This window comes from Chlorocebus sabaeus, chromosome 12 (assembly GCF_047675955.1).
Source record: "Chlorocebus sabaeus isolate Y175 chromosome 12, mChlSab1.0.hap1, whole genome shotgun sequence".
NCBI classification, from domain to species: Eukaryota; Metazoa; Chordata; class Mammalia; order Primates; family Cercopithecidae; genus Chlorocebus; species Chlorocebus sabaeus.
In genome coordinates, this window is record NC_132915.1 from 13,924,972 (window position 1) to 13,938,701 (window position 13,730).

The 13,730-nt window shown below is 38.7% G+C and overlaps 1 protein-coding gene across 3 annotated transcripts in view; it reads left to right on the top strand.

Moving 5' to 3' along the window:
* GKAP1 (G kinase anchoring protein 1) overlaps window positions 1-13,730 on the top strand; it is an 80,999-nt gene that overhangs the window by 6,474 nt on the left and 60,795 nt on the right. For all 3 annotated transcript variants that reach the window (XM_073021493.1, XM_007969604.3, XM_073021494.1), the window contains exons 3-4: window positions 4,691-4,949; window positions 9,535-9,678. In XM_073021493.1, coding sequence (XP_072877594.1) covers window positions 4,734-4,949; window positions 9,535-9,678 — 360 coding nt within the window. In that variant the 5' untranslated portion in view covers window positions 4,691-4,733. The remainder of the gene's footprint in view (window positions 1-4,690; window positions 4,950-9,534; window positions 9,679-13,730) is intronic.

Here is a 13,730-nt window from a genome sequence, read left to right on the forward strand (position 1 = left end):
TTTCAAAACACTTTGCAGTGGAGTCAGGCATGCTTAGTCAAATTTTTAAATAGTTTGTACCAATTCTCCTATGTCTCATAGTGTCTCGTGGCACATTTCAGTGTCATAATAATAGTAACACCCGTAAATGCGTATATAGTCATGTGCTGCATTAACTATGTTTTGTTTTGGTCAATGATGGACATATAAAGCAGTATTTTTATTGTACTTTTTCTTTAGATACACAAATACTTACCATTGTGTTACAGTTGCCTCCGATACAGTCACATGCTATACAGATTTGTAGCTTAGGAGCACTAGGCCATACCATGTAGCCTAGGTGGATAGTAGGCTGTACCAGTGAGGTTTGTGTAAGTACTCTGTGTGATACTCACACAGTGATGAAATCACCTAATGATGCGTTTCTCACAACGTGTCCCCATCGTTAAGTGATGCATGACTATAGTGAGTGCTTCTGGCTACTGTTCTAAGTACTTTACATATATTAACTTCTTCAGTCTTTACAACAACTCAGAGAGATCAAGTAGGTTGCTCAAGGACTTACAGTAAGTAGCAGGTTGGGTGTGATGGGCATTCTGGCTCCAGGTCAGTGGTCTTGTGCTGGTGCTCCCTGCCATTTGCTTTTTGCATTACTGACACAAAGAACCAGAGGCATCTCATTCTCCCAAAACTGGAAAGAGATTTAAAGGTGTCTGTATTGAACTAGATGGAAAAAAATGTGAAAAACGTTTTTGTTATAGTATATGATTAGGATAAGTAAAACAATATAAATTAATAGGAAAGACACTAAATGTTGAATTTCTATAAAACTTCAGACTCTTTTCAGGGTTTCTAATGAGATAATTGTACTTGCTTCTGTGAACATTAACTTTTCATTTTTAAAATCAGTTTATCCACCAATGAAAATATTCAGTTCCTGATCTAGACTTTTAAATAATGATTTCTTAGGATTGAGTGTCCATTAAAACTTCATTTGTATGAGGAGGTAATAAAAACAAGCAATTTTTATCTAAGCATTCAGTAATTTGCAACAGTTGAAATTATTTTTAAATAATCTAACAGCTCTTTTCATCAAAAATGTAATAGAAAATTCCTTGTGATAAAGATGAAAGGATTTGGGGCAGTTGCGGTGGCTCATGTCTCATGTCCCAGCACTTTGTGAGGCCAAGGCAGTAGGATCACTTGAGCCCAGGAGTTTGAGACCAGCTTAGGCAACATAGGAAGATCCCCATCTCTATAAAAAGTAGAAAAAATTAACCAGGCATGGTGGCACACACCTGTAGTCCTAGCTACTCAGGAGGCTGATGTGGGAGAATCATTTCAGCCCAGGAAGTCAAGGCTGCAGTGATCCATAATCAGGCTACTGCACTCCAGCCTGGGTGACAGAGCGAGACCCTGTCTCAAAAATAAACAAATGAATAAATCAGTGAATGACAGGATTTCAGATTCAATTGGACTTTCTAATTTCAAGTGTTTAAAAGTAATGACAAAGTTCTAGGTGACAGAAAGCATATGCATTGTTTGAGCAGTCACCTTGCAGCTAGATTTGATGTTGCTGAAAATGGATGTCACTGGCAAATGGGGAAAAATATAATCAATACAGAGATTTAAGGCTGTTACTTTAAGGAAACCTTGCTCCCTCGATTTTGGGCTCCCCTGTTCTTGACTTCCTGCTTATTCTACCTTGTGCCTTGCTGTTTAGGCACCTTGAACATAATCTTCCAACAGTTTTACAAGCCTGTCTATAATAATGAGTAACAGTGCATTCTGCAGTTGTCTGCTGAGGTAGATTACTAGGACTTGGAGCACTTCCCTTTTCATAGTTGACATAACTCCAGAGTGGCATGTGCAGGAGCTACCCACTGAGGAGCACCGGATGAGGTTGCTTGTATCTGGAAGTGACTGGAACAGAGGCTCTTACTTTTTCAGGGGTTTCCGGCTGCCCCAAGGCCCAAGGGAGACTGTCTAAGGATATCCTGGTAAGATAGCTGTCTTATGCTACAGAAATAAAATTTCTATGAGCCTTGGAGAGATGTTTCAGAATAGAAATTTATGAACATTTAATGCATGCAAATAATCCATATATGAAATTCACAGTTTTCATATCAGTCCTAGAATAGAAAGAAATTTCTTTGTGTAAGTTATAAGTCATGATAAGGCTTCAAGAGCAATCTGAAAATCTCAGCAGCTGAAAGCAGCAAAGTTGCTTTCTTGCTCAAGCTATATGTCCATCACAGGTTAGTAAGGGGGCTTTGTTCACTGTGGTTGCAGACTTTATTAGATCTGGCTGATAGAGATTCCATCTCAGTATATGCTTCTGCAATCACAGAAGCAAGGAAAAGAGGACACGTTGAACCACACACTGACTTGTAAAGCTTTTTAAAGTTTATATTTCACTGGCCAAAGTAAGTTACCTAGTTATGCCTGCCTTCAACAGAGAAGTGATGTATAGTGTAATTCCCCTTCAGGGAGGGACAGTGAATATTTGTGAACAGTAATACAGCTGCCACTTCCAATTAATAGCCCCAACATTTAAAATTGAATATAATGATAGTTGAACAATTACATAGGATTATTGTACCTTGAGTGCTCAAGAAAGTAACATTTTATATAGGATTGTTACTATTTTTTTGAGAGAGAGTCTGACTCCGTTGCTCAGGCTGTAGTCAGTGGTGCAATCTCAGTTCACTGCAACCTCCACCTCCTGGGTTCAAGAGATTCTCATGCCTCAGCCTCTGGAATAGCTGGGATTACAGGTGCGCATCACCATGCCAAGCTAATTTTTTGTATTTTTAGTAGAGACAGGGTCTCACTATGTTGCCCAGGCTGGTCTCAAACTCCTGGCCTCCAGTGACCTACCCACCTCAGCCTCCCAGAGTGCTGGGATTACAGGTGTGAGCCACTGCACCCGGCCTATAGGATTATTTTAATAAAATATGTTGAGGTTGAAGCAGAATTCATCTTTTTGATAATATTTCTGGAATTTCTTTTCCGTTTTGAAACATTTTCTCCTTTGTCATAACTTATGAAACTTTCATTCCCATGCTTGCAGGAAAGATTGGAAGCAAAAATCTGTCACAATTTATCATGTGGTATCATCTTTGTACATTGTCATATTTTGTCTTGATTTGCATATTTCTAGACACAGAAGCAATTTGTCTTAACATGATATTGTAATAAAAATGCAATGATTTAATGACGGCTAGACAGCATCTTCAGACCTCAGTTCTTACTGTGATTTTTCTTCATTGTGTACCAAAAACTTGAAAGATTTCCTAATGTTTTTCTGGTTACTTAAGGTGGAAGATTGAATATGTGCTGCTCATTTTTCTTTCCTCCTGAAAACATACAAACGATAGTGTATGGTTGGCTTTCAGAATGGATCTTAATGATCCTTACTTCTTAGTATTCACCTTTACATAGCCCTTTCCCACAATGAATAGGGTGGACCTGTGTGATAATGTGATGTAGTAAGAAATATATATGTAACCAGTGGGATATTGTGGAAATGACAGCAGTTCATTCAGATATGAGCACTGCGAATCAAGACATAGGATAAAACTATAAAGAAAAGCAAAGGAGTAAGTTATACGGAAATCGGGATACTTGTTACCTCTGGCTGGTGCAGTGGGGGAATGCAGTTGGAGAGAAGCATAGGAGTCAGTTAACGTTTTGTTAACCTTTGTGCTGGCTACTTGGAGTGTTCATCTTAATTTTTTCAAACCGAATACTTTATTCAGTTTCTGTGTACCTGAAACATTTCAAAATACAAATTTCTGAGTTGCTGTTCTGTTAAGACAATCTGTGTCTTTTTTAGTTGGAAGAGTACTTAGTCTTCTGGTTGTTACAGGGCTTCTTAATTTGGACTTTCAGATTAAGGTTCAGCAAATCTAGGTCCAAGTGGAGACTCAGCCACTAACTTCCAGAAAGAACTAAGGGAAGTCACATAACCAACTTAAACTCCACTTACCTTAGCTGTATAACTAAAGGATTTGGATTAGGAGCTACTGGGGGACTTTTAAGGTCCCTTCTAAGTCTAAACGGTTGTGGAAAAGCTGACAGCACATGACATGAAGCTACACTCACCTATGCTTGCATGGAAGCTAGTGAACTAAAACATAATGCAGAAGGCATTTTGAAAAGTTTCCTTTGGTTAAGAGAATTTAAGCTCTTTATTTTTGCTGTCAGTTCTAAATCACAGTCTCCAGAATCAAACTTACGGTAATATTTTATATATGATAAAAATGGTATTCTGTCTTTACTCCTTTTTTTTCTTTTATTGGAAGTTGGGAGTTAACACGTAGTTGGACTAAAGATCCTTTTTTGTGTATAATGAAAAAATGATACTCTTTTCCACTGTAAACCATATTGATTTAGGATGTTCTTTATAAATATGTATATATTACAGAATTATTGAGAGAGGAAAACCATGCATTTTTAAAGTATACATGGAAAAATGAGCACATTATATCTGTGAAATCTTATGTCATTTTTCTATTGTAAAATGTTACATTGTTTGCTTAAATATAAAAGTATGTTACTGCTAATAGTGCTGTGGGTATTAATCCAAATTTACTAAAGCCAGTGTCAGAAGAAATTTACTTCATATACATATGGTTGTTTTAGCATCTACAACAGATTTTACTGAGTGTTTGTTTACCCATCTGCCTATTCTTCTCCCTCCCCACAGAAATTGTTCTTGACAGAAGTATCTTAAAAGAAAAATCTTTACGATGGCCTCAGCAGTACTTAGTTCTGTTCCCACTACCGCTTCTCGTTTTGCCCTGTTACAAGTGGATAGTGGCAGTGGTTCTGATTCAGAACCTGGAAAAGGTAAAGGTCGAAATACTGGAAAGTCTCAAACTTTAGGAAGCAAGTCAACTACAAATGAGAAAAAAAGAGAGAAAAGAAGAAAAAAGAAGGAACAGCAACAGAGTGAAGCAAATGAGGTAACACTTAAAATTATTTGTGTTGTCTGCTTTCCCAATAGACGATAATCATCCTGAGAACAGATACTATCTTGTTCACCTATGTATTCATAGTACCTGTTACACAGGTATTCTGTAAATATTACTTCAATGAATGGATGTGAATTTGTGTATATTTAAAATCAAATGTAATGATCTTTTTTTTTTTTTTTTTTTGAGACAAGCTCTCACTCTGTCACCTAGGCTGGAGTGCAGTGGGATGATCACACTTCACTGTAGCCTCAACCTCCTTGGCTCAAGGTATCCTCACACCTTAGCCTCCTGAGTAGCTGGGACCACAGGCACACACTGCCATGCCTGGCTAATTTTTGCATTTCTTGTAGAGGTGGAGTTTTGCCATGTTGCATAGGCTGGTCTTGAACTCCTGGGCTCAAGCAGTCTGCTTGCCTCAGCCTCCCATAGGGCTGGGATTACAGGCGTGAGCCACCACACCCTGCCTGAACATTTTTAAAATACATTTTTTTCTGACTGTGGAAGTTTGTGTGTTCATTGCATAAAGTTTAGGAAAGTCTTAAAAGGAAGCAAAGGTCACTTACAGATATAACCAGAAATATAACCAGTTAATATTTTGGTATGTGTTTTCTGTACACATATATAAATTTATATGAATATATACATGTATATATATATCCATGTTATACTTAAATGAAGATGGGATTATTTAATAGACTGTTTCATAACTGGCTTTTAAAAAATATTAGCCATGAGCGGTTTTCCGTATTAGTAAATACAGATCTCTGTTATTTTAAATGAATCCACATTTTACAATATTTAATTATGTGGTTATTTCATACTTTATTTAATTGAACTCATGATAAGCATTTGGGTTGTTTCCTGTTTTCTACTGTTATAGGCAAAAATCATATGACTAGTTGTTTTTGTTTTTTTGAGACGGGGTCTCATTCTTGTTACCCAGATTGGAATGCAGTGGTGCGATCTCGGCTCACTACAACCTCTGCCTCCCAGGCTCAAGTGATCCTCCCACCTCAGCCTCCCAAGCAACTGGGACCACAGGCACACGCCACTACACCAGGCTAATTTTTTGTATTTTTGGTAGAGACAGGGTTCATCATGTTGCTCAGGTGATCCACCCACCTTGGCCTCCCAAAGTGCTGGGATTATAGGTGTGAGCCACCGCGCCGGCCTCTCTCTGTTGCCCAGACTGGAGTTCAGTGGCATATAGCTCACTGTAACCTCCAACTCCTGGGTTCAAGCAGTCCTCTTGCCTCAGCCTCCCAAGTAGCTAGGACTACAGGCAAGCACCACCACATCCAGCTAATTTTTTTTTTTTGTAGAGACAGGGTCACAGTACATTGCCCAGGCTGTTCTGAAACTCCCAGCCTCAAGCAATCCATCTGCCTCAGCTTCCCAAAGTGCTGAGATTACAGGTGTGCAGCTCTCTTTCTGACCCTCTGTGACTCGCCTTGAATGTACATTTTTATGCATTCGATGGTCATTTTTTTTTTCTGAGATGGAGTCTTGCATTGTCACCCAAGCTAGAGTGCAGTGCCATGATCTCAGCTCACTGCAACCTCCACCTCCCGGGTTCAAGTGATTCTTCTGCCTCCGCCTCCCAAGTAGCTGGAACTACAGGTGCACGCCACCACACCTGGCTAATTTTTATATTTTTAGTAGAGACAGGGTTTCACAGTATTGTCCAGGCTGGTCTAGAACTCCTGACCTCGTGATCCACCCGCCTTGGCCTCCCAAAGTGCTGGGATTACAGGTGTGAGCCACTGCACCCGGCCCATTTCTTTTCTTCAGAGTAAAAACTGTATAGAAGGCCCTTTTTTCCTAGACATCCTTAGCATTAGTTATATGACCAACATTTAATGTGCCCATTGTTTTTAAAAGAAATGCTAAAATACAACTCTAGTATGTGTTTTGTTTTAATAGAAGGAAGAGTTGGGTATATAAGGACCTTCCTTATTATTGTTTAATGAAAGAAGTAGTAAAAGTGTTTTATTCCCATAGTAATGTCCCAAGACTTAGAAAAAAGTATTTTCACTTTATATTTTTCTGTTAAATTTCCATCTCCATTGCTTTCTAAATATTCTTTACAATGCTATCCACACAGTTACTTTAAAGGAAAGACATTTTCCTCACTAGATGATAACCTTTCAGAAGTCAGATCTTTCAGAACTTTTGATTGCCCACTATTTTCTTTTAGGAATTAAGATGATTTGGGGGAAACAGAAAATAAGGCAATAATGGAGTTTATATTAGAGAATCAGAAAATGTAAAACAAAATGAGTGTGAAGGATCCGCCCTTTGCACTTCAGCCATTTGCAGTTCTATCAGCCTTTACTTTCTGTAAAGCAAACAGCAGCCAACCTACCAGTGCTTCATTTCCAGCAGCATCTCCTCCTGAATGTCCTTTCCAAGTCAGAAACCAGCTACTGGTGTTGTTTCTATCTTATTTCCTTTTATAGAACAATGTACTTGGTAAAAACTGCAATTACTTTTGCACCAACCTGATATTACTGGTTAAAATTGTTAATCCACAATTGAAAGCCTCTTTATTAGTTTCTCAGGGCTGCCATAAAAAAATACCGCAAACTTGGTGGCTTAAAACAACAGAAATTTATTTTTCACAGTTCTAGAGTCTAGTAGAGTTTCAAATCCACACGTCAACAGGGCCATTCTCTCTCTGAGACTCTGAGTAGAATATTTCCATGCCTCTTCTAGCTTCTGAGTGGCAGCTGTCAATCCATGGCATTCCTTTGGCTTGCTGTGTCATCACCCCAATCTCTACCTGTGTTGTTATGTGGCATTCTCTGTGTATCTGTGTCTTCACCTCTTTGTATAAGGACACCAGTCATATTGGATTAGGGCCCTACCTAATTCAGCATGACTTCATCTTAACTTGATTACATCTCTAAAGACCCAAATTCCAAATAAGGTCACATTCACGGACACTGGGGGTTAGGGCTTCAAGGTGTCTTTAGGGAGAATACAATTTGTTAAAAACTTCAGATAAATTAAATCGAACAGTTCAAATGCGCAAAGACCGATTCACAATTCAGCAGCCCCCAGAACCAGAATAGGTTCAGAGCTACTCCTGGGCTGTCAGATGGTCAGGTAGTATTTATGGACAGAAAACAGAAGTGAGGTACAGGAACAGCTGGACTGGTTACAGCTCCACCTTTGCCTCATTTGAACATAGTTTGACAGTTGGCCACCTGTGATTGGCTAAAACTGGGTGATTGGTACAAAAGTAGGTTACAGTTTGTTTATATATTGTTAGGTTACAGTTCACTATGTATGGGGAAACTTTCAAGTTGAACTTAAAATATGTAAAGAAGCAGTGGGGGCCAGGCGCGGTGGCTCATGCCTGTAATCCCAACACTTTAGGAGGCTGAGGTGGGAAGATTACCTGAAGTCAGGAGTTCAAAAAGTAGCTGGGCATGGTAGCATCCAACTGTAATCCCACCTGTTTGGGAGGCTGAGGCAGGTGAATTGCTTGAACCTGGGAGGCGGAGGTTACAGTGAGCGAGATCGCACCACTGCTCTCCAACCTAGCGACAGAGCGAGACTCTGCCAAAAAAAAAATGTAAGGAGGCAGCTTTAGACTAAACTTTTTTTTTTTTTTTTTAACTGCTCCTTGCAGAGCAGGGCTAGCTCATAGGCAGTATGCCCAGTCTGCTGGCTAAACTTAATTTAACAAATTCAGTTCATAACAGCCTCTCAGTATTTTTCTCTCTTGTTTCAACTACTTTGTCTCAGATTATTTTTATTGTTGGGAGTGGCTTGGCCCATACTGTTTTAGTTGATTATGTTACTTTGTGGACTAGGCCCTGTATTTTTTAGCACTAGCAAAGTAGTTGTCAGAGTTGTTTAGGCGATCTCTCACTATTTAAACTTTTAAATGTGTATGCTTCTTAGCTATATTGTTTTGCATTTTATTTTATTTTTATTTTTGAGACAGGGTCTCACTCCGTCACCCAGGCTGGAGTGTAGTGGCATGATCACTGCTCACTGCAGCTTCAGCTACCCAGGCTCAGGTGATCCTCTCATCTCAGCCTCCTGGGTAGCCTGGACCACAGGTGCATGTCACCACACCTGGCTAGTTTTTTTTTGTTGTTGTATTTTTTGTAAAGATTGGGTTTTGCCACATTTCTGAGGCTGATCTCAATCTCCTGGGCTCAAGCAGCCCACCTGCCTCAGCCTTCCAATGGGCTGAGATTACAGGGGTGAGCTGCTGAGCCCGGCTATGTTTTGCATTTTAAGAGCACACTTGTTTTACTGTTTTCTACTCCTATGAATTTCTCTTTAGTAAAGAAGAATGATTAAAATGGAGGTATAATAGAGTATAATACATTTTTCACTTAATCAGTTCATTTCTCTACCAATATTATCTCAAATGCTGGCAAAATTAACGTTCTACAAAGATTATACAAAACACAAATAATAACTTTAGTTGTGTGAGTTAGCAAAACAAGTGAAGTAGAAGTATAAAAATACCATTTTTTTAAATTAAAAAAATCATTAGTATCCCAGGATTGGTAAACTGAATTTAATATATTTTTTCTTTGTTTTATTATAGCTCAGGAATCTTGCCTTTAAGAAAATTCCCCAGAAATCCTCCCATGCTGTTTGTAGTGCTCAACATGATCTTCCATTGTCAAACCCAGTACAGAAGGATTCACGAGAAGAAAATTGGCAAGAGTGGAGACAAAGAGATGAGCAGGTACAACTAAGTAAATAAAATTGCTTCGTTATTCATTGAATTTATGGATTTTTCAGATGGCGGTGCCTCTGAATTCATGTCACCACTGTTCTGAGAAGCAGTTTGTATTGGATTAATTCACATTTGCTGCTTTTAATAAGGGGTTCTGTTTTTGATCTACTCAAAAACAAAATTGATACATTTGTTGTTTATGTTAGTTTTGGCAATACGAAGCAGTTATTTTGTGGTTTTAAAAATCATCTGCCTTTTACAAATCAGGGAGAGACAGGGAAGGTAGGGGAACAGTATTAAATTATTCCAGGTAAGAAAATCACATTTGTAGGGCAGAGGTCTTTTGTTAAAAATACACAGTGTCTAGGCTGGGAGTGGTGGCTCGCACCTGTAATCCCAGCAGTTTGGGAGGCTGAGGCAGGTGGATCACTTGAGCCTAGGAGTTTGAGACCACCCTGGGCAACATAGCAAAACCCTTTGTCTGCAAAAAATAGAAAAATTAGCTGGGCAGGGAGGCGCACACTTGTGGTCCCAGCTACTCAGGTGGCTGAGGTGGGAAGATCACCAGAGCTCAGGAGGTGGAGGCTGCAGTGAGCCGTGATTTTGTCACTGCACTCCAGCCTGGGCAGCAGAGTGAGACCCTGTCTTAAAACAAAAAACAAAACAAATAATACCCAGTGACAGTTTTGCTTAAAAAAGAAAGCTTTTGGGAAACTTTACTGTTGTTTCTTTAACCTGTTTACATGATATTTTGTTCTTCTATGTCTCTATTAAATGTCATTAAAAACCAAATAAAATAGATAACTCATTAAGACCAATACATATCTTTTTTTGTGTGTGGAGTCTAGGAAAATAACATACTAAGCGTGGAATGTACTCTAGGAGATGCTGTATGTATATAGTAAGTGATGAGTTATTTATTTGCCTGTCAGACTATCATTTGATACATTCAGAATGAGTATCGTTCTAGCAGATATTAGGTCTAGTAGAGTGGCTATTTCTGTCATTCTTGGATTATCAGTTTTAAAGTAAATAGACTATACTAAGTTATTCTCTTAACACAAACTATGCTAATTATAACATTTTCTTTAGGATTTTGCAGTGCCTCAGGCTCATCATTATGAGCATCAGTTATTACTATAGAGCCATGCAGTAGTGCTGTTCAAATGGCAGTTCCAGGCACTGGTATACTGGATAAATCACCTTGTACTGTTTCTAGGGGTTGATTCTTTTTTTCCTTATAAAATATTCATTATGACCGATTCTTGTTTACAAATATAAATGTTTTAATGATCTACTTGTTTAGCCAGTAATAGAATTTGCCAGTGTCTTCATTGGAGAGAATTTCTCCCAGTGGCCTAAAGTGCACTGGAGAACTAATGGAAGAAAACTACTCAAATTTGCACCAAAATAAATTCCATGCAACATGGGAACTTGATCACAGATATCTGATTGCCTTTTCTTCTGCTTCCACTGATTGCTGCTGAAATGAGCAGGTAATGATGAAAAGGAAATAGTCTAACTTGGCCCTGATCCTATATAAGGATGCCATTGAAGGCCCAGGAACTTTGATGAATTTCTGCTGAGTATACTACTGATGGATCACTTAGGAAGACTTAGAACCTTATGTGGGAGCCTCACTTGGAAGAAGATAATGTGTGGTAGTAGAGTAGATCTTGGGATAATTACACTGAGAGGTGAGGAAGAGATAAGGGCAAGCCTTGCAACTGATGGACAGTATACTGTTTGGAATCTATTTTATTATTACTAATAAATTAATAATAGATTTCAAAAGTAGCTACATTTAGAGGGATCACGCAATGACTATATACTAGGCAGAAAGCATACAGTATGGTGGGTGTTCTTCCTGACACAGTATGAGAAATTTCGGGGATGGAGGGCTGAGCCAGACAGAAAGCTGGACATGGAAAACTTAGCTGTTATTTGGCTGCTTATGTCAAACACAAAAGAGAAATTATGCTAGGAACAAAGTTTCCTAATCCTAAATCACCATATTGATAATACAAATTTACATCAACTAAGTCTCAGCATACAATCTGAGAGCTAGAATTAAACACACAACCAGATGGACAGTAGGAAAGCACCCAGTTCGCCTATTTATGAGCAAACACTAGATCATGGTTGATCTCATGTCAATGGAAGAAAAGTTTCTGCCACATGAAGGAAAAGAACATTGTACTTAGTATCTGGAGTGAAAGCACACCTTGAAAAAGATTTGCTGCAGGAAACGGAAGTCAATTTTAGATAGCACCTGTGTTTTGCTTTAATAAAAATCAAGAGGCTAGAACATTTTATAAAAGTCAAGGGGATAGTAATGTTATATAACAAGGTAAGATAAAATAATGGACTAAAATGAAAAAGTGACTGAGAGAAATTAAAAGGGAAATGGGTGAATTAAAACTGAGACAGGACCGGGCGCAGTGGCTCACACCTGTAATCCCAGCACTTTGGGAGGGAGGCCTAGGTGGGTGGATCACCTGAGGTCAGGAGTTCGAGACCAGCCTGACCAACATGGAGAAGCCCTGTCTGTACTAAAAATACAAAATTAACCAGGCATGGTGGCGCATGCCTGTAATCCCAGCTACTTGGGGAGACTGAGGCAGGAGAATATCTTGAACCCAGGAGGCGGAGGTTGTGGTGAGCCAAGATCATGCCATTGCACTCCAGCCTGGGCAACAAGAGTGAAACTCCGTCTCAAACAAAACAAAACAAAAGTGATATGGGTGAATTTTAAAATTTAGCAAAATAAACTCATAGCAGATTAAAAACTTAATTAGAAGGACCAGAGTATCTACAAAGCTGAGCCAATTGTGTGAAGGAAAATTGGAGATAAGTTTTTCTGATAAAATTGACATGATAGATTGGAACACTGAATTTAAATCCAACAGAGGCATAATTAATGTCCCTGAAACAAATAGAACAGAGGCAAGTATTAAAGATTATGTTGATAGGCCGAGTGCAGTGGCTCATTCCTATAATCCCAGCACTTTGGGAGGTTGAGGCAGGAGTATTGCTTGAGGCCAGGAGTTTGAGACTGGCCTGGGCAACATAGTGAGACCCCAGCTCTACAAAAAAGAAAAAAGATTATTTTGATAAAAATTTCCCTAAGCTTAAGACTTGAATCTAAGCTTGAAAAGAACACCAAATTTAAGTCTTTTAAGAATTAGATTCTAATTTTAAGAATGAGGAATAAGGCAATAGTAGTATAAATATATGCACAGGAGAAAACTGGTTGCCTACACAGGATGAGGAATCAGGCTGGCTACTTTAAATACTAGAACCAAAATGTTAGGACCAAGAATTCCACATCTAGCTTAGAAGTCATTTGTGTGAATGTAAAAGAAACACACTCAGGCCCAGTGCAGCAGGTCATGTCTGTAATCCCAGCACTTTAGGAGACCAAGGTAGGCAGATCACTTGAGCCCAGAAGCTCGAGACCAGTCTAGGCAATATGGCAAATCCCCATCTCTACAAAAAAATGCAAAAATTCACTGGATGTGGTAGCGTATGCCTGTAGTCCCAGCTACTCAGGCTGCAGTGAGCCGTGATCATGCCAGTGCACTTCAGCCTGGGTGACAGAGTGAGACCCTATCTCAAAAAAAAAAGAAAAAAGACACTCTCAGACATAACAATAACTGAGAGAGTATACCACCATTATCCTTTCTGCAAATTTTTCTGAGATGTGCTCTTGCCAATTAAAAAGGAAATCTAAATGAAGAGTACAATTAAAAAAAACACTAGTGGTGAGTAAGCTAGTTCAATAAATAATTAATTCTAAGTAGTAGCTAACTTGTATCTATCCCAGCACACTTCATTGTGGAAAAGTGGTCTTATATTCGCTACCCATTTATTTGCTTAGATGTATATATCAAAAGGTGTTTATGTTTCTTAATTGAAATGGGTGTCATATGATATATGATGTATAAAATGATATGTAAATTATATCCCAGTAAAGCTGTTTTTCAAAAAAACATGTAAGTCATGGTTTTGACTTGGTTGTATGCATAATTTTCACTTAAAAAAAAATTTTTTTTTGAGAC